At 40.4% G+C, this 22,133-nt stretch overlaps 1 protein-coding gene across 1 annotated transcript in view; it reads right to left on the reverse strand.

Annotated features, from left to right (window-relative positions):
• The window catches only part of FHIT (fragile histidine triad diadenosine triphosphatase), a gene marked incomplete at both ends in the record, with an annotated part of 502,525 nt that overhangs the window by 64,649 nt on the left and 415,743 nt on the right, over positions 1–22,133 (reverse strand). Inside the window, one exon of the mRNA XM_079540494.1 lies at positions 7,011–7,079. Within this exon, the coding sequence (XP_079396620.1) occupies positions 7,011–7,079 (69 nt within the window). The remainder of the gene's footprint in view (positions 1–7,010; positions 7,080–22,133) is intronic.

Here is a 22,133-nt window from a genome sequence, read left to right on the forward strand (position 1 = left end):
CTTTTGAGTCAAAAGATAAATTAACTTGACCTTGCAGATATTGGTAAACTCATCCCATCAGACTTTTATTTACTTTCTCACCAAGGAAGAATGCTTGGGTCCGTTAATATACCTCCACCTTCATTTAGAAAAACCATATTTAGAAAGTGAGGGATAGCGTCAGATCTGAATCACTGAAGCTGTTGATTTAGTGCTGGGCAGGTCAGTGAAACTGTCAGCAACAACCAGCTCAGATGGTGTCACTTCTAGCTACATGGTCCTTGAACCTGTTTTACATAAATCTGATCCCTCAGGGCAGCAATCTGCATTTGGAAGAGAGCAAACAAAGTGATCTTTTCTTGGGGATCACAGTTTAACACCATAGTATCTTTAAGTACGTGCATGTGGTCAGAACATTGGATCCTGTTTAGCCACAAAATACAGTTCTACGGAGAAGGTACTCTCCAATTTTCTGCTCTTAGCAGAACAAGTTGCAGAAGTAATCTGATGCATCAGATTTCTGTGCAGTTTCATCTAGAGGTTACCAAATAGCTGCTCCCATACTCTGACCCTTAAGCAGAATGCAAGGGAGTATTTCATTTCTAAGTTTATGGCATCATTTCAGTTCAGAGAAGAAAAATCCCTTTTTGGAAACTGCCATCTCTCTGATAGTTTTGTTTACTTTGCATCATATCAATTCCAAAAAGCTGAGTATGTAGGATACTAATGGGGCATGTTCTCCCCACCAGCAAGAATTCAGCTTGTGCATCAGGTGATAACCAGATGTCTGGAGACAGCTTTACCTCGGGGACTGGAAGTTGAAGAGAAGCACCTGAGCAGCTAAGCAAGTCCAAGCACTGACAGAGCAAATGGGCCTGAGAGACCATGTTCAGTTTAATCCCCTTATCAACAGCTTGTCTTTGGTTGTAGGCTCTACATCACTAAGTAGCCGGCCAGGGAAGTACTATCAAGGACACAAAAGATCAAATACTCCACAAGCTAAACACAGTAAATATGCCATAGTAGGGGCCAAGAGCTCCTCAGTAATGCGCACAATAATTTGTCTGTTACATTATAAGCTAAATGTAAGTGACTTCTGGATGCTGGTATTTTCTACCTATGAGGAGACCTTGTGGCAGAAAATGGCAGGAACCAGCAAGAGAAGTGATGAAATGGAGAGAGAAAGTTGGGCTGGAGGACAACAGGACTATACAATAAATGCCAAATCTATATTACCTTCCAGATAAAGTCTAGGTATAAAGGGCATGTGTATAATCATGAGGAATGGCTGCCTAACTGGGAACCTTCTATCCACTCCTAATTTGTTCCTATAGCTGGACTGATTCCACTTCTTTAGATCTGAGGGAAGATATCAGAGAATAAAATGATTCTCTCTCAGATTTGACTGTGCTTTCCTGCCATCTTAAGATATGTGCTGCAGCATATGTGGCATATAGGAAGGTCTCAGAGATTTCAACTATCAAAATAAGAAATGCTTTACAAGGTTGAAAAGAGTAGAAGATACCACAAACAGTAGAATTTCCATGTAGGGAGACATGCATGATGACAGGACGTCTTCCAGTATTCTTGCTAGATCCTGCTGAAGAACTTATTTTTGTTTAATGCAGGTTGGGTGCATGCAGGGAGTACCAGCAATCTCCAGGGGATTTCAAATTATAATCACATAAAATATCATGGCCCACAAATCTAATCATCTTGTTTGACTCGAAAAGGAAATTCATTTGTTGGAAAAATAATTCCTTTAAGGTCAACTCAAAATGACTTTTTGTCAATTCAGGTATCAAATTCAAAACATAATTATTCGCACAGCTCTAGCTTCTACCACAGCACTCTCAGTTGGAAACATTCACGCACAGTTAATCTGACTTGCCCAGCTGGAGCCGCTGCAATATCACAAGAGACATGAAACAACTGGGAAAGGCTTATGCTCCTTGGCTACCAGAAGCTCCTCTGATGCTCTGTCAGTCAGAAAGAGCAACATTGGCAAGACCAGGATAAAATCCACAGCCTGAGAAAGAATGAAAAAATTTATTTGCTGCTGCATCAGAAGAAGATAGGGAAGTAGACTTGCACCTGGGGAAAAGAGAGGCTTTTTTTTTTTTTTAAATCCAATTTAGATTCTGCTCTGCTTCCCTCCTTTTCCATGAGCTTACCCATGCAGGGCTCAACGAAAGCAGAGTCTGGCCCCAAGGGAGTTCAGATGCAGCAGACTGATCTACCAGCAGGCTACAATATGTTCCCAGAAGGTGCAATGTAATTCTGAGGCCAAGGAACAGCCTATTAGCTCTGCATGCTATTAATTTTCATGAACAGTTCAATCCAATGCTCACAGAAGCTGTTGGGCATCTTTCCATTTTGTCTAGCAGGGCCGGGATTAGGGCTTATTTATCTTTTCATTCTATACCTTATCTTTAATTGTGAAGCAGTCCTAGCAGTTTAGTGCAGCTCTGCACATTTCAAGCTCTTCACTAGGCTCTGTGCCCAGCAGCACATGAGATGCTGTCTACAGGTCAGAGTGAAGGCATGTCACAGTCAAAGCCACTCATGAAGAATTAAACTTCAGGCTTGTCTGACTAAACTTCTCAATTCAACAAAACTCCCCAGTTTTGCCAGGCTGAAAAAGCAACCCTGCAGGTTCTTGAGTCATGTGCCAAAACGCCTGCTTCATCCTCTCTGGAACTGGAAACGATTACTAACAGGTATTCTTGCTGAAATGATTTAACATAATGTGCTGAATTAGATCACTAAGTCAAAATATCTTTCTCTAAGTGATTCTCTTACTGTGTGCCTGAACGCTAGAGGGAAAGGACAGCATGGACTGAATTCTTGTGCAGGCTTTTGCATTTAACAAAACCTCCAAGTTACCACAGAATTCACATTAGGAAGTTTCACCCAGATTCATTACAAGAGGCCCAATGAAGCACATCTGCCTGGCAGGCAGCAGGGGATGGGGAACGAGGGTTCAGGTCAGCCTCTCTTAATCAAACTTTTCCCTTTTAGAGCATTTAGAGTCTAGGTTGGGAAATAAAGATGGGCAAGAGAAACAGGTAGGCATGAAACAAAGCTCGTGAGAAAACAGCACTCTTTGCCTTGAAAGCATAGCCCTGGATGTGTTATTGCTGTTGTAGGCATTACCTACATTACAGCAGGCTGCAACCACCAAGAGAAACATGGGCTTTGGGAAGGAACATGTCCTGGCACCACAAAATGCAGTGCTATATAGCAGGGCACTCAGCGTTCTGCTGAGAGGCTGGGCTGCTCTCACCCATCCAACTCTGTCAGCCTCAGAATTAACTTATTGAGGTCAGTACTCATAACAGCAGTATTGCAGACTTGATTCACTCTTCCTCTCTGAGAAGGCCCAATACTCTCTGCCCAGTATGGCTATTACCTGCCAACCTAAAGGATGATGAATGTTATTTATATTGCAGTAATGGCTAACCACTCCATGGAGACTGGGGACAGGCTGTGCTATGGACTTTTCAAACACGCACTGAATGGGAACAGCCCACAGATGGCTGAGTGTATTAAAGTGCTGAAACACTTCAGGGTAATGTTCTTGAATGCTTTGGACACGGTGACCCCCAGCAGCTCCGCAGCACTTGTGCTGACTGCTACAACACAGGGTGCTGAGGACAGTAAAGATATTCATAAATTACACGCTTATCAGTTATTGTGACATGCCCTTCCAAAAGCAAAAAATTCCTCATTTTCTTAAAACATGCAACTCCTTGATGAGAAGACTTTTAAATTCTTCGATTGATAAATTAAAAAAAAAAATTATATTTCAAATGAAACAGAAAAGAGAGGAAAAATAGGTTCTGATTAAGTTTTCCTAATATTTAGCCGTCAGTTTTGTTATATAAGAAAAATTTATAAATAAGGATTACTCAAGATGTAGATGAGAAAAGTGATCCAACAAGAAAATATGAAGAACCTGAACCTATGAAACAAAATATCAGACCAATTTAACTTGGACTTGTGCACTTGCAGGATTAGCTTCACATAATTGCAAAAAAAAAAAATAAAAAAAAAAATGTAAGACCTGAAAAACCATGCCTTTAAGTTTTCGTTATGGTGAGCCCAGAGGGTGGATAGCTAACACTCCCTAGGAAATAGCCTCTCAAGGAATAGCCCTGCAAAGATGACAAGGAAATAAATTAAAAATATTTGATGTGGTCTTTTTTACTGTTAGTTGCTCTCTTGGTGTATTAGGAAAATCATCTGGTGACTTCTTTCATACACATCAATGTACTGAGATCTAAAAGACTAAGTGATGTATTCCAAGAACTGTGTCAGAGAAGGTGTCATCAAACAGGTTTAGGACCCCTTTCATTTCTTTTCCAATTAATGTCCCAGTATTGAAGATCTAAAAATATATTCAGAAACTAGTTGGATGGCATTTGTGTCCATCAGCAGCCTTATCACAAACCCAAGTGCTAAAGATATACCTTACCTTTAAGAATACCCTTTACGCGTTACAGTTCTAGATGAGGCTGTCTTGGAGCTTTATCACAAAAAGCCTGAAGATACCAGAGCCCAGTAAACACTTTACTAAGCAGGGATCAACCACACAGTTTCTTTTTCTGTCTTTTCAGTCAGCAGAATGGTCACTCAATCCAAAATGGGACAAGTAAATCACATGGCAAGAGCCTGTGAGTATTTTCTAGCTGTCTCAACTGTAGAAGTCTCCTAAGAGGACTGATGTCTCAACATCTGGGCATTCTTCTTCCTGTCAAACACTACTGAGCAATGGGATTTGTCAACAATCTGCTCAGCATATACAGATGACAACTGCAGAGTTTGGAGAGCTCAAGGGCATTTGTAGATAGATAGGGAATTGAGATAGATGTGTTGAACTAGGACAGAGACCCAGAATCTGTGAAAATTATACACAATTGCAGTACAAGTTCTACCTGCAGTAATTAAACCAGACACCATGACATGCAAAATTCAGGCCAGGTGTATTTGTAATTTTGCAATTACAAATATTGTTTCAGAGAGGCTAACAGCCTCAGTGCCACACAATATGAAGAAGAGGAAAGATGTCTGCTGCCTAAACCACAACTCTGTCTATCACTAAAATATTCAGAATGAAAGCTTCATTTACAAACAGGTAAATGAACAGATTGTCCTAAGCACAAATTTCATGGATGATGGATTTAAAGGTCTTTCCTGCACCTACATCTCACCTAATGGTACTCTACTGCTTATAGATTTTCAGTCTGTTGCTCCACCATGACCTACAAAAACTTCCTCAACATTTTAAGAAGTCTTGACTAAGAGATGTATCTTGGTACAACACAAATGAATCATAAAAAAACTTTTGCCTTACTGCAATTATCTCCAAATAATTTCTCAGCTTTATTTTCAATAATCTGTCCATTTTTTATATTTTAATACAGATTTATTCACCACCCTTATGACAGCATACTGCTTAAGGCCTTCTACCCTCCCAGTCCAGTGAGCGACAGAATTTGGCATCAAATTTCTACAGCATCAAATGCTGTAGGTTTTTTTCCTGATAACCTAACTGTGAAATCTGTGGTCAGATGCAGTCTTTACAAAAGCATATGTTCACTCCTTGGTATTCAAGAGTAGCTGTTTAGACTCTGAGGCTATGTTGTTCCACTGAAAGATATATTATCACATCTGTGTCTAAATATTTTTGCTTCCTATGTCTGCTACAAGTAACATCTACAATTGCTACAGCTGAAAATGACAAGATAAAAATAATTTCCACCAATTTGTCATGCCTTTTGCATTTAAAAACACTAAATGTATAGCCTATTCATTAACATTTTTGCTTTTTTGTATTTACATGTAATGAGAAATAAGCACGTTAAAAATAATAAAATGGCATTGGAAAAATGACAAAAATGGAAACAGAGTTTGTGGGTTGGTGCAGAATTGAAAACCACTTAACACATTTAAAAAGAAAAAAACATTAACTTCCAAGTTGCCTCACTTTAATGCTGTTAAGTACAGCACTGCATAGGATGGCCATCACGTCCTGACATTTGATCTGCTTGCTCAGCAGTCTCATTATGAGGTTATGTTAGAAGGGTTCTCAATCTCTGTCTTTCATGTCAAAAGTAAACATGTTTTCACCACCTTTGAATCAAGTCAGGGAATCACAGAATCACTAAGGTCAGAAAAGACCACTGAGATCACCAAGTCCAACCATCATCCCACTCCCACCGTGCCCACTGCCCACATCTCCACATTACTTGAACACCCCCATGGACAGTGACTGCACCACCTCCCTGGGCAGCCTCTGCCAGTGCCTCATCACTCTTTCCGATAAGAACTTGCTTTCCTAATATCCAACCTCAACATCCCCTGAAGTCATTATTAAACTTCAAAATATACATATTTTTTGAGAGTGGTGAGTTGTCATCATGGATATATCACAAAGGAAACAATACAGAAGCATAAAATGTCATTAATTCTTCTTCAAGCATATGGTATTGCAAAAGCACTGAACATGTTTACATTAATTACTTTTAAAAAGAAAAGGAGATGTCACATTTGAGATGGAGGATCCTACCAAGCTCACTGAGAACCACATAAATCTAACAATAGTGAGATTTTTTTCATCAACTCATTGTGACAGCTGTCAAGCTGGGAAGAATTTTTTATTAATACCAAAATAATTGTGCACTTAAACAAAAGCCAGTAGTTCAGTCACAGCTTATGTCCCCAACTCTGTCATACAATCTGCACATATGCAGATATTACATCTATAAGCGAAGTTGCTCTTCAAATTTTATTTTTGGGGCTGCAGTATGATGTGCCCAGAGCCTGGGCAGAATCATGCAGAAAGCAGACCAGAAGGCAAGCTGTGAATTTTCAGTACTGGGCTTGGTGCTCAGCACAGGCTTTCTGCAACCAATAAAGATGCAGGGAGCCTGTTAAATAATTCCACTAAAAGCAAGGCTTGTATCTCTGATGTGTGAGCTTCTAACTGTGAAAATCACTTTAAACAAGTGATAGAAAACAGCCCTTACCTCCTTGTAGACATCATCATTCCTGCTGAAGTCTCCTGACCTCCTTGGAAGGACATGGACATGAACATGCTAGAAGTGTGAAACCAAATAATGGTTATTGCCAAGATCATGACTTTCTTTTCCAGATTATCAGCATTATCCTCCACTCATACCAGTAACTGAATAGAAGTCCACAGAATTCCACATGTTCCATAAAAGCACCTTAACCCTTCAGAGATCATAAAAGATGTTAAGGACAGTGGATGAAGGAACCACTAGTATATTACAGAGACCATGCAGGTAGAATGGCTATCAGAAAACACATTCTGGGCTGTACAGCACTTCCATTACAACATCTTTTGCAAGATCAGAAAGAGCTTAATATTTTGCTTTTCCTCCCAGGAAGCTGTAGCCCAAACATAACATATCCAGTGGTGCACCATGTGGCCCCAAACCTGCAGGGCAAGAGAACTAAAGGTCCAGATTTACAGAGCCTGAAGCATAAGCATCACTCTCTTGATGGCAAAGCCATTGCTCAGTGTAGCAGCGCTAAGGGAGATAAGTGGCAGAGGTAGCTTTGCTTTCCAGCATGGGGTTATGTAAGGGACAACATATTTTCTCACAAATGCTGATGAGATATGGGGAAGAGGAACAAAAATAACGACAAGCAAGCAAACATGTCACTTTGATGTTTGTTACTACTACTATTTTTTTTTTTTTCTTAAGAGATTACAGACCTCTTCATGCCAGATAGGAATTACACAATTCAAGATTTTTTGTGACTCAAAATCTACTATGATTTTAAAAGAATCCCTGAGAAATCAAAGAAATGCTGATCTGCTGCTCTGCAGTGACTTCAGCTACAAAACTGTAAATATTTATCTTTTCCCCTTCTATTCTCTGTATACACAATAAACTGAATTTAGATAGCTTGCATCTGATTCAACTTGGTGAGTTGGAATCAACTGAAATCCATGAATCCTGCTAAAACGTTGTCAAATTACAGCTCAAGTCTAATAAAGACCAAAAAAAACCTTGACCAAAAAACTTAGTCTATTTGTAAAAAAAATCTAAACACCTACATCATGCTACCTTCATCTACAAGAACATTTGTTCAGTGAATAAAATGAAATCACAAGGATGTTTCACTTAATGAAATAGTCTGAATACCACTTGTTTTTCTTAGCTTATCCTAAAGAAACCAAATATGCTACTCCTTAAACCTACCATTATCCACAGCTTTCAGCACATGCAGCCTAGAGATGAGGATGCTTCTTGAGGGTTAAAAACTGTTTTTGAGTAATACATCAATGATAGTGTTCTGATAGTGTATTATACTAATATATCATGAGAGCGATAGTGTTCTTGTGATGTATTAGAGCAATGTATCATCTGAACATCACTGCTCCTCATGACAAATGACTCAAAATCACAAGGTAAGTTTAAAGATGGTCTTCGAAGCCCCAGGCTTCGAATTTGGCTTTAGGACAAAGAGAAACTTTCATGAAAAACAGTAGTGAAGATTATGGTTTGTACCAACAATATGAAATTTCACCAGCACACCCCACCTAAATTTAAAGAGATTTAGATTTAAAATTTATGTATAAAACTATAGAATTATCTATCAGGTTTTTTTTCCTCTTCTTGTACAAGGATTTGATACCATGGCTACAAATACTACTTCTCAGGATTTTCTCTTGATATATATGGAGACAGCCTAATGTCAGATATCAATAACTATTATGTTCCAAAACTTCCATGCACTTAGAGTCATTTTTACCTTTGTGGCAAAATGTTTCAGGGTACACACAGGAAAAGCAAACAGGATGTGGCTCAAAGTTTAGTGCAGAGATGCTGTACTGCAGATGCATGGAGCAGCACAGCAGGTAACAAATGAGCCTAATGTGAGCTTCAGCCCCAAATGGGCTCATGTGATCAGCATGAAAAAAGGAGAAGAGAAAGCGTTTATGAGAGCATATGGGCCACTTGGCATCACTGGGGACATTCTCATGGTTTGTCACCTTTACTACATGCATTATGTTCTTACACAACACTCAGCTGCTCAGCAAAATCTGTCAACTGTATCAGAAAACAAATCGGTATTTCCAGGTCTGAGGTAACTACAATCAGTTATCAGAGAGCAAATTTTTCTGGACATTCTAATTATTTTTCTTAATATTGTTCATGGGATATACACAAATCTGAATTCTTCCTATCATTTATATAATAGAAAAACGCCATGAATAGCAATTATGTCTCAAGGAGATTCCCTCTCCTCAGCTTTAGGAGAAGAAAGAAGAACAGAGCAGAGCAATGGTTCCCACGTGGGAACCACTCGTTTGCCATTCAGCTGGTGGCTTCCCCAGCTTGGGGTGCTGATATTGTTCTTTAATTGATCATTTTTGCTCTTCACTGTTATTTTTTTTACGGCTGAAGCCAGACAAAACAAAAACCTGCAAGTCCAAAAGAGACATTTGCAGTTGACTGAAATGTGTCAGTAGATACAAACTAAACATTTGGCTGTATATATTTCGTTTAACTGAACAAACAGATTTAGGCAAATCTTCACTCAAAACACTATTTGGAGAAGAAAAATCCAAACAGTCTATATAAAATGTCAAAATAAAGCATTTCAGCTCTTCCCTGTTATTGCAGATACCCTCATGACTGGTGAGCAGCATTCCAGCAGGCTGTATTCAGTCACTGTTGATTGTACTCCTTTTCTCTCTCCTAGGAACTGCTTTCCCCACATTTTGCATTGTTTTGATTAATAAGCAAGAAAAGTGACACACAACAACCAAAACATTCACATTAACAGACCAATCAATATGTGTAAAAAAAATGCAGACACGTGTTTGCATTGCCTAACACATTAGCTGCCATTCCCTCCTCTTGTCAGACACTGATGGAGAAAGCTGTGCACCACTACAGGAGACAGGCATACTGGATGTCACAACACAGGGACATGGCAAGATGCACCCAGGTGGTACATCAGACACACGTATTTTGACATTGGGTGGTCAAATACACCTGAGTCCCACTGGCTGCTTCTAATACCTAGGAAGAAGAGCTTATGGGAGAAGAACTTTCAAGATCTTTACACCCAGACTGGACAGAGAATTAGAAAAAGTAATTCGAGGAGCAAATCTGCAGTGCAAAGAGGTGCTCTCGAGCCAGAGATCCCCACATTCCCAGTGAGGCAGGGGGAGCTTGAGGCTGCTGCTCCCGACACTGCTGAAATCTAGCAGCAACACAAGCATTGGTAGGACTTCACATCTAAAGTTGATTTCCAATGAGTCAGAGTTGCAAAACACTCATAGAAATCTTGACAAAAAAAATCTCTGCAGGCTGTTTTGTTGGAAAAAAAGACAAACAAACGCCACGCATTCACATCATGTGAGTTTTGCTTCAGCACTCAAGGCCATAGAGAAAGCAATGTTCTTAGTTATGGCTGTTTTTATATACTGAATTATGGTCGAATAATCAATGTGTCACCACTGTGCTAGATGTAAAGCAAAAATATCAGGCAAAGATAGACAATGAAAGATTTCCTGAGTAGACCAGAATGGTGAAGATCAGATGACCACGCCACACACCACAGGGGAGAACATGGACATCACCTGCAATAATTCATGAATATTATGTTGTGTTCATTCAGCTGCCGTGCTGATTAGCGAAGCAACAAAGCTCTGCTTCCAACAGAAAGCAAGATAATAGCCTTCATAAGAGCTCCCCAGCACTCACCCTGGGACTATTAGCAATACATGTTGCTATAGGATGAATTCATAAAGTCTGGTGGTGGATCACATAATGCTGAGCACAGGGGGTTGCCAAAATGCTGGCAAAAGGACTGACTTCCCTCAGCTGCAAAGGCAGCACATGGCTGTGTCTTCAAGCAGCAAAACCAGATGTCTTCCATCAGCTTGAGCCATTCCCTTGTCACTTTTTGGTTTTCATAACAGAGAAAACATGTGGGTTTCCATAGTTCTGCGGTAAAGCAACATCAGGAAAGGCAGTAATGTGGGGCACAGGGGAGATCAGAAAGAGTGAGCCCCCTTGCACAAGCAGGAGGAAGGGCAGAAAGGACACCAGTGATGGCAGGCTGCAACATGGGCTGGCCACAGAACTCCCCCCTTACCCCCCCCAAATCAGCTGGTTCACAGGGAAAAAGTATTGAGGCATACAGATAACACCTTATTTGCTGCAGAAAGTCCCCTGTCCATTGCAGAGACATGGGCTTCATACAGGAGGCTGTGATAATGCTTCTTCTAAACTACCAGATTAACTGTAGAAATTCCAAACTAATAACCATTCTCCAAGTAAGGCTGTCAGTGGGTGATAAAGAAAATCAACCATAATACTGAGATAGCCACATGAAAAATAGGGCAATTTTGTCCTTTCTGTAAACTGGGCTTCTATAGAGCCCTTGTTTGCTATTCTTGATTAACTGCTCAATTATCCCTGTTAGAAAATTATTCTGCAGAAAGCCCTGCCTGTATATCCACAGCTCATTAACAGAAAGCACTCCCTCTGCTGTCTGCAAAAATATATCACATCACCCAGATGCTAGCAGACTTGGTACAAGTGCTTTTTCTTTGTTTTGTAAGCCAATTTCTATGGTCCTTGACTTGCAGACCCTGGAAAGGACATCTTCATGGTGAAGCAACTTCTGTTCAGTGAATATTTTTGAGTTCTTGACATTTTTCCTATTCCCAAATTGGTTGGGATGGAAAAACATATGGAAAAAAAGTTCTATTCAACGCTTTTAAAAAATTAAATACAAAGCAGTTTGTATCAAAATATTCAGTTTTCACAACCTCCAATATTATTGCCAGCATAAATTCTTCCTGCATATTCAGAAGTTATAAGTTACATAACGCAAGACCACTTTGAAAGACCTGTTATCAAAAAAAAAAAAAAAAAAATGATAACAGGAAACTACTTGAAACACTTCCCTACAAAAATGCCCAGTTCTTAGGAATTGACATCTTCCTTTACTGCAGTAGGCTGCACACAAGATGCACGTATGTGCTGCCTTCTACCAGAACAGCAGCTAAAGCATTCTGGTGGTAAGGTTTGCTGTAAACCCAAGAAAACTGCACAGAGTTATGTTCTCTCACAACACGTTTGCTATGGCTCTAGTTTATTAAAGCACAAAACCAAATCCTGCTTTTCTACCAGCACAAGTAATGTAAGGATACGATACAGACAGAAAGGAGCAATACAGACAGGCAGACCAGACACCACCAGGCTGACACACGAAGGAGCCTTTTGGGATCCATGTGTGTACCTCTGTGTGGCACAGCACTGTACATATAACCTAGGAGGGAGTAGAAGCAGCTTTGCAATGATCGTCACCAATGCTTTTGGCATGGGTTTGTCTTTTGGATTATATCAAGATACTTGTTCAGTGCTGAGAACAAGTACTTGGGAAAGCAGCATAACAGAAAGAATTTGTGAATATATCAGAAACCAAACCAAGAGGGGGACTGGCAACAAAGTACATCTTCAAACACACAGACTGAGGAATGTGCAGATTCAGCATCCTCAATAAATAATGTATCTGTCAACTACAAAGTTTTAAAGAAATGAGCTGTGAATGAGCTGAAAAGAGACCTAGACCCAATGCAAACATGCGCAGGAAGATTTTTAAAGCCTCTTGAGATCTGAGGTTATAACTTCCACAGCTGAAGGCAACTTTACCATTTACGTGAGAACTGCCAGCCTGTCCCTCCAGCCCCAAGGCTAAGCCAACTGGCACAATAAAGATGATAAACAGTCTTTTCATTGGAAGTGGTGCACCAAATAATTTCCTGAAAGGCAGTATATAATGAAATGGAAATAAAGGTGGAATGATGCTTCTGGACTGGTATTTTCTGACCCCTAAGCCAGTCTCTAATTCCAGGAATGACAGTCCCCACATGTTGGTAGGAAGGTCAGGCCAAGGACCACCACCACCAGTTCTTTCCCACATGCCCAGCAGCTGCAACTTCAAACACTGCCCTGAGAACCAATAGGAAGAACTACATACTGACCCAACCAAGGACACTGAAACTGCCACGCAATCACGTCAGCAATAATAAGACCATAACACTGTAAGACCTGCACAGCAGCATCTGTTCTAAAATGCTAGAGAACTACAGAAACAACCCTAAGCCCTGGCAGCCCCTGCAGAAAATATTACTTCCATTTTATAGATGGGAAGGCTGAGGCACATACCAATGAAGGTGCCACAGGGTTGGGAACAGCTGGTGAGCACCTGCCTTGCTGTTCTGCTCCTTCATCTTCCTTTAGGGTCACTTTGCCCAGGTGTTTTGTTGCAAATTTGTTGTTGTTCAGATGCAAATGAAATAGCAATTGTATTTCCCTTCACCTCTGATATTTAGTTAAGTCTTGATAAATGCATATTGTTTTAACACTTGTGATACATATAATTAGGGTTCTTTATGTTTCAATAAAATGCTCCATAATAAACATTTACTGCTCTGTGAATAAACATTTAAATGAAGCTCCTAATGGGGGTTACATGTTTTGAAGCAGTTCATGGCTTTGCTGAAGTCTCTCCCTATAGTTAATGAGAGTCATTTCCATAATCTGTGCATTATTGCTTAAGCCTTCCTTTAGGAATATTTTACAAAGTAAAATTCTGTGAAATATTATCAGCCAAAAGAGAAAATGTTAAGAGGATTATCAAATTGTCCCGTTAAAGGGACAGTACAAGCTTTCATTTTCCCTGTGAGATGCTAACATTATAATCACATAGAATCTACTTAGTAATTATCACACTGCTGCAGTGCATTATTGCTGTGTTTTTCCCTCAGAGATCCAGTCTAACTGAAAAGGATGGGAGACCCTGGAAAAGTCTGATTTGAAGGGCAGTATAATACTACTTCAGTTTCTCAAATAAATAAGAGTGAGGTTTGGAAACCCCCAGCCAGACCTTGCAGATACCAAGAAAGGTCGAGCCCCTTGGAGGAAGCAGGGGGCTGCATGTAGCTGTGTGCAGCTCTGTACAGTTTGTCCCAAAATGTCAGCCCTACTGCTGTGTGATTAACACCCAGAGCCCCAGCCCATTTTTGCAGAAACTTCAACCCATTTTCTCACCGACTCCAGTAACTGCAGGGCTCTGTGCCCTGGGTGAGATATAAAGTACACAGAGGTCTAGGGAAATATTATTGTTGGAATACACTGGGTTTTCAGTTCTCCAGCATACCTGCAATGATACAAGCACCTGTAAGGTATTTCTTCCATGTGCCTGAGTACATTTGAAGAGACCATAAAACTGAAATATATCTTCTCTCCGCTAGCAGGGAATAACAGCACTGCAGCAGTAATGGCCTACTCCTCCTTTAAAGCAGGGGGCAGGGAAGAACTTGGAGGAAAAATGAGAGACAATAAATCAGAAACGGATGTGATGGGGGGAAAGAGGAGGGAAGGAAAGCTTTACATACTAGTTTCTTACTCTGAGTGGGAAATGATTCTAATTTGTGTGGTTATTGTCCTTTTAGACAACTGTTGCAGCCCCATTCTAGGATTATGAAATGTTTCCTGCAGAATTAACACACTGTCTCCCTTTCATGAACTAAAGGTAAAAGAGAGATGCTAATGTAAGGAGAAAGAAAAGGTTTCCAATAACAATAGAGACCAAGCCTCCTAACACCCTGTGAAGGATGAAATGTATTCAGGCCAGGGCACTTTCCATCACATCTATCAGTGTTAGGGGAGATTTCTGAAGCTCCGTGTTAATACTGAGGCACTATAATACCCTAAAGGACACATTCCCCAAGAACAAGCATTTATCTGTGTATACATACAGTATACACAAGACTGTATTTAGTTATTTATAATATTAAAATTACACATAGCAGGCCTGGATTCCAAAACACGGCTGTTTTCCCGTTTTACTGCCAAATATGCACATTCATCTCTAAGGCTTAGCTGCTTCAGTTAAACCTTTTAAATGTAAATTATTTTGTTACAAAAAGCTGATTGTGGGAGTTTTAGTATTTCAAAGATGGTAATTTATGTGACTGGAACAAAATAAAACATTCAACAGAAACAGAATTTTACTTGATCAGAAACTTTTATGTTTCCTTACAGCTTCCTTTTTATATTTTCCTCCTGCAGCAGTGGCCTCTGTCTTTCAATTAGCTTGAAACAGAAGATCTTAGATAAAACCATAATTCAATGCAATTTGCATGTGTGTCATCCCCAAATTCACCTCACACTTAATAAATTCTTCAGCTGCTGATAACTGATTCCTGCAATCTCTAATGCCACTACTCAGCCATTCCCCCCCTCAATGGTCCAATGAAGTCTCTGGGATGACAGAGGAAGCAGAACCAGTCTGCAAGTCCTTCCTCTTGTAATCGCAAATCATTTTGATTGTATATTCAGTGAGGAGCTTAGAATCAAGAAAGCAAGTTTTGACAATTGACCATATGACTCCAAGACAATTTTATTTTTCATTGACTTACTTCCTCCTAGCACTGTTGAATTTGGGATACAAAATGGTTTTGTGGAAGTAAATAGCCTCTATGAAAAAATAATACTTCCTAGGTCACCTATCCCATTACTCAAAGGTACTGAAATCCCTGTAATGACCTCAGTCTCAGAAGCTACTGGGTCAACCCTTGCGGAATAGGGCAGCATCAGCATCAACACAAGTCACCTTTGAATATTCTAACAACCTATGCAAGTTAATATGATATTATCCCAGGCTAGCAGTGCAAAAGTATTTTCATTCTTGATTTCCCAGGCACTTTCCTGCTCAAGCGAGTGGCAAAACTCCTAACTTCAGGTTAAGTCCATTATTTGAAGAAACCCGTCAAAGAGAGGAGTTAAAAATGGCAAAGGATATGCAATACTACAAACCTACAAAATAAAGTGCTTTCCACAGTCTTTATTCAGTGTGTAATTTGATATCAGATTAGAAAAGGTGTTTGAGACAAGGATGCTGACTTTATTTTACTTGTAAAGTATTTTTTATAAGGTTTTGCATGGCATCAAACATCTACACATCATCCACCTAGTAGCTCTAGTGAATGGCAACAAGAGCAGTGCTGATAACAAACACAAAGAAACTCATCTTCCACCCAGTGTTTGCCAAAACAAGAACTCAGGTATTTTAACTTAGAAATTTAATTACAGAAATGTATATTGATTTAATCTTTCTTCATATTCATAAGCCAGCTAGAGAGAACAGCGAAGTGTTCTGCTTAGTACACTTTCACCTTAGTAAGCAAAAATTACCTTTGTTGGAAAAGGAGCTCTTTCAAAATTGCGTAAATCCACAAATTCCTTTCAGGCAGAGGTCTTTGGCAATTTATGATTCACACTGGCATTTGCCAGGAACCCAGCTGAAAACACCAGACTTGCTGTCCTGGAGACCTTTCAACAGACAGTTTGCCCAAATGGACTTCGACTGTGACTAGCAGGCCATATGGGCAGAAGAGTAGCAGAGGTGAACAGTTTGTGATTACTTACCTAAGTCATTTAACCTTCAGAATTACAATTCTGCACACTCTACCACCCAACAGGAGGCTGTACAAGCAGGTGAAAAGATAGATGTCTGTTCCTAATGACTGTTTAGGAGACTGCTGAGCTCTGGTCTGTGCCCATGTTGGTTCAGTTCATTAATGTAATTAACCAACAATCAATCTTTTTAAATTAGTTACACAAAAACAGCTACTGCCAGATCAACTGACATGAAAGTTAGGTCACACTCCATTTCTGCACGATTTAACATCCACACTGGAACAGAATACAGGGACTGGAAGCATCAGAAACTGGAGCCAAATTCATTTGAAGCCCTACAACTTAATTAAAGCATGCAAAATCTGTGCAGCTGGCTTGGTCATATTTGCTCGGCCTTCCGTGCTTGCAGCTAAACACCTTGGCAATAGAAGAAGTGCTCAGAAAACAAAAGATAGAAAAAATGATGTGCTTGAAAGATATAGCAGTGAAGGAATGTAGATAATTTTAAACAGTGCAACTATATGAAGGGCTTGAAATTGGAACTTGCTTCCGCAGTTCACCAGTGGCTCTGTTCACAGAAACAGCTGCTGTTTGCTCCTGATTCCTTTCTGTGGACTAAGAAAAGACCAGCAAAGCAAGCTTAGCTTTCACTGAACAGAGGGTACCTCAAAGGGTTACAGAACAGTTGTGTCATCAGCCTCTGCACACAGATCTGCTGTCCTGGGATCAGAGCTGAAAGCAGCTTATAACAGGCTCACAGATGCCTCCCTCTTTCTCCTTCCTCGGGGGACTGGGAAAAGGATTTGGTTGGCCTAAACCTGCTGCAACGTGTTATCCAGAAGCACTGGCCAAGGAGTTGCTAAGGTGACCAAATCCTGCCCTGCTGCTCACCAGCCCAGTGTCAGAGGGACAGGGCAGGGTACAGCAGCTCCACAGCCTGGTTTGGGCTGTGCAGGCCTCGCGTTGCTCAGCTGTAAGCCATGCTGAGCACAGGCCCTGGGGGAAGCAGCTCAGTGACCGCTGGCTGTGTGAGCCACAGCCAGGCTGCAAGCAGGAGCCCACACTGCTGGGTTAACTTTGCCTGGTGGGCACAGAGCGTCTGCCAGCTCGGTGTGGGTGCCGTCAGCCTGGCTTGAGACTAATAGACAATTTCATTCTCAATCTTCTAAGCTGAACCTGAACTAAACTGCTTTCCATTTCCCCAAAAGGACAGGTTTGCAAGTTTGCCTTACACTTGACCATTAAGACAGCAGCTGGTCTCTTTTAATCCCTTGCACTGACTGAGCTGATCCAATTGCTTCCACCAGGCCTAACGCAGACAGCACAGCTGAGCAACTGTCATGAAAGTGGGTTCATTCTCCTAAAAACACCTCGAAAGGGATGGGCTTGAGTCTCTTCATGATGTAGTTCTGCAGGGGTATGGTAGCACCCAGGCTGAGAGTCTGCAGAGGGATGAGCACATCCCTTGAAGTGCTGAGCACCTTCCCTCCTGTTTGCATTGCATGTGGCAGTATCAGTCCTTCGAGTCAGAGCTCCAAATTCCCCTTACATGAATGGTAAGTGAAACACTTAGCTGGACTTAAAGTCATGAAACCAGGCAATTGGGCTGCATTTAAGATTTGATATTGGGAAAGCTCCTCTGGAAGAGCAGTCAGGCACCAAAGCAGGCTGCCCACAGAGGCATCATCCCCACAGGTGTCCAAGAAGTGTTACAGATGCAGCACCAGGGGTGTGGTTAATGGGCAATATTAGTGGTAGGCAAATGGCTATGATGATTTAGAGGTCTTTTCCAACATTAACAATTCTGTGACTATGATTTTGATGGGGTTTAACAGAAAAAGCAGGAAATGAGGCAAAGAGAGAAGGAAAAGGAGGATGTTTCATTTATAACTGCACAACTAGAGAAAAAGGCCTCTTTTAGGAGACCAAGGAATGTGCAACCTGTCACTTAGCACTCCTCACCCTCCACAACACTGCTGCCAAAAACCACCACAGCAGGTGCCTCTGGAAATAAGACTGAAGCAGACATAAGTGAATTTAAAACTAATAACAGCAAGAAACTTTAATGAAACTCCATGAGTAGTTAAAGCAGCTTTCCTCATATAGGATTTTTTGAGCTTTCATAACTCTGCACTCCCAAAAAAGTGACAGGCAGCATATTGTCACTTTGTGCATCTCTCTGAACACACACGCGTCTTTTCTGCAGCATACATGTAACAGCAAAATGCAAGGATGCCTTGGGAAATCATTTATTCATTACCACAGTGATCTGCCTATGCCACTGCCCCATAATATAATGATATACAAGCTGCTAATCACCAGTGGGCTGCTTCTGTGTCCAGAGGACCAAGTTATGGGACCTGGGAGAGCACAGCTTGTGCCCCAGGGGAGATCACAGGTTTGGATCTGCCTCACTCCACAAACCGAGCGGGGAGCCGAGCTGTTCATGGGTTTAGTATCCAGCATCACTGCCAGAGTGAGAAGCAGACTGCAATGCACGAGGAATACAAAACAGAGACCTAGAGGGCAGGCAAAACTTTCATAAATTCAGCTCATCTACCAACATTGAAGGAATTACTAATCAGAGAGAGAAAGCTACAGAAGTTTTAACATTAATTTTACTTTGCCATAGTGGCACGTGGCTAACACCCTGACACCTTGCCATTTACTGCAAGAGAGCTATTTATTTATGTAACCTACAGCTCACATTTAAATAATTAGTCTGCCTGATAAATTTTAGAACTTGCAATCTGTGTGCTACGTTTTCATAAGCACAGCATATTTAATGCAGGTCCATTTGTTTAACATCTCCAGCAACATATTAAAGAGTTTCAAGTAATTAGCAGAGTTAGCCACTCCAACTTTAGGCCATCTACAAGTTTTTTTTTTTTTTTTTAAAGATATGCTAATTGTACAGAGTGAAGTAGCTGCTACAGATATGTTGCCCACGAGCCTAACAAGGGATGTTCAGAGCAATATGAGCCATCCAGGAATTAGCAAATCAGGTCAGATAAAAGAGGACTTGATCCAAACTTCCCTCCCAACTTTCCGTGACTTCCAAGAATCTGAACATTCCCTACATCAGACTGCCATCCTTAGGTTTCTTTCAGCCTACTAAGCATACGGGCCCAGCTTTAAGAAGCACTGACAGCTTGTGTCTCTCTTCAGTGTCAGAAGCTCAATGCTTCCTTGTATTCAGGTGCCAGAATAACCGCTGCAAGACCACACATCAGAGCTGAGTGTCTTTTACACCACAACACTCGCACTTCAGGCCAGTTTTCTAGAAAGTAGGATAACACTCCTAGGATGCTATTCTGAAAGCATGAGTTTTCATTCTTCTGTAAGCTGCAGCAGGAGTTGCATAGGGACACAACTAACGAGGTTCTCAGAAGAATGGTTCTCCCTTCCAGAAAAACCATTGGAGTGAGCTTGATCTTTGTTGCAATTATTTTGACATCGTCAGGTGAGCTAAAGCCCAGTTCTGTGAATCACATCATGGCAGTCCCACAGCACCTCAGCAGAATAGCAGTGCAGTAAATAATTCTTCATAGTTCAGATGGTATACATGAAAATAAACCTGAATTTCAGCTTAAAATTTGAATTGAGGAACCTGAGGTGAAAGGCCACTGACACATTCCTGCCACCTCAGAATTTACTAAACATGACCCAAACTAGCTTGTAACCAAGGGTGTACAGAGTGACAATTAGACAGCAAGTACATATCCTAACAACTAAAGCACAAATTCAGATATAAGTAATGTTTACTTGAGAGCTATTCTTCACATACTTCCTGTGAAAAGAAGCTTGTTTATTCACTTCTCTGGTAACTGTTGCTCTTGGGCCAGATCTATAGACATGAAAAATTTAAGTCAGATTTCTGAAGTCATTCTACAACCAGCAGCAACTATGACATTGATGCTTCTCGTCAGATTTTCAAACCATTTCAGTACAATTCTAAGAACTTGCCACCTACATTATGGCCAGTTTAGAAAACCGTGTTTCATCTATGTTAAGCCTCCACGAAAACGTCTACCCACATGTCTTTCCAAAATGGTGCTTAGGCACTTCAGAAGCTTTTCTAAGTTGAACTGTTTTGGAAGCACGTCAAAGTCCTTTGCACAGCAAGTTATTTTCCTGTTCAATCCATACAAAACTAGAATCAACCCTAGCATGCCTGTTTATCACAAAATCTTGTAGAATCACATAGCATTAATCCCAGGAAAGTAAAATGAAGACGAATTCACATTTAAAAATAGAACTATGCAGACTTCCACTACAGTAATGTAGCTGCTAGGAATATTTACCTCTGTTTTTCTACCAAGCTCAGTCAAGCAAATAAATACCCTCTTGCTACTGCAACAGAAAAACAGAAGAAAGCAAGATATGGTAAAAAAAAAAAAAAAAATGTTGATAACTCCAGCAAAATATGTTCTTATTAGGTGAGGTTTGAATGACAGGAATACGTTGTCCAAGAAGAACTACTGTGAGCAATGACTTTTGGCAGAAGGTGTTGGGGGGATACTGCATGAAACTGGAGGGCGTTTGGAAACCATCCTTTGTAATTAGCAGCTCCCAAAAAATGAAATCAACACAAAACCCACAGCCAACCAAAGAGGTATTTCAAAACAGCTTCCGAAGCTGTGTTTGACAAAACCTGTGCATTTCTGAAATGCTAATCAGGTTGCAATAAACTAACTGATCAGGGAAATGGCAAGTTACATTAGGCCAGCAGGAGGTTTCAGTCTGAAAAGGTTTAAATAGACTTGTTAACATCTGCTTGGGGTGTAGCTATAACAAAATGATCTCCTTTCCTTGAGATTTTTGTTTGTTTTAGATTTTGTCTTTGCTAGTTTTATGCTTTTCCAGTTCTGACAATGAATTTTGTATCAGAGCCCTGGGGAAGCAGAACAGACTTCAGCATTCACAATCAGCAGAAGTAGAAGATCATGGCAATGGAAAGGCAGTTTAGTCCCCGAGTTGTTACATTCTTTCAGAAGCTTTTCATCTTATGAATACAAGTCTCTAGAAATTCCCTTCACTAGAGGATTTCCTTCTTTGGGTGGGTGTTTACTCAACAAGCCACCCTTGCTTATTTGCTTATACTCTTTCTGCTACCTCACTATGTCAGTGAATCAGTGAATGAAATCAGTCCACATGTAAAATTAAAAGCAGGTCCCCAAATTCCACAATTCACACTTGGTTCTACTCTCCTTCAAAAACACAGATTAACTAAAAATGTATCAGTAGGGTAATAGATTTAACAAAGCACTGAAACATTTCAAGTATTCTTAGATTCCTATTCTATTCCCGTTGATTTAAGAAACAGCAGCAAAAAAAAAAAAACCCTACAACAGCACTATTTAATTAATCAGAGTGGCTCTTAAAAGACATTCCAAAATGATATTTCTCAGTCTTATGTTACTTTGAAGCTTTTGTAGTGCCAGTTGCTCATAAAACTTGTTCTGCAGAAAAGGATGAAAAATATGGACCAAACCATGGAAGATCAGCATTTGACAACCATTAGTTAATGGAAGCCTTCTTAGGCAATGCTTAAAAATACTTGCTTCCACTTTAAGCCTAATATTTTGCTCTTGTTCCAAAGTGCTAAAAACTCACTGAGGAAGCCAGGATGACACTGCTACATGGACATCTGTATAATCAAGATGC

This window comes from Tetrao urogallus (genome assembly GCF_951394365.1).
Source record: "Tetrao urogallus genome assembly, chromosome: 10".
NCBI classification, from domain to species: Eukaryota; Metazoa; Chordata; class Aves; order Galliformes; family Phasianidae; genus Tetrao; species Tetrao urogallus.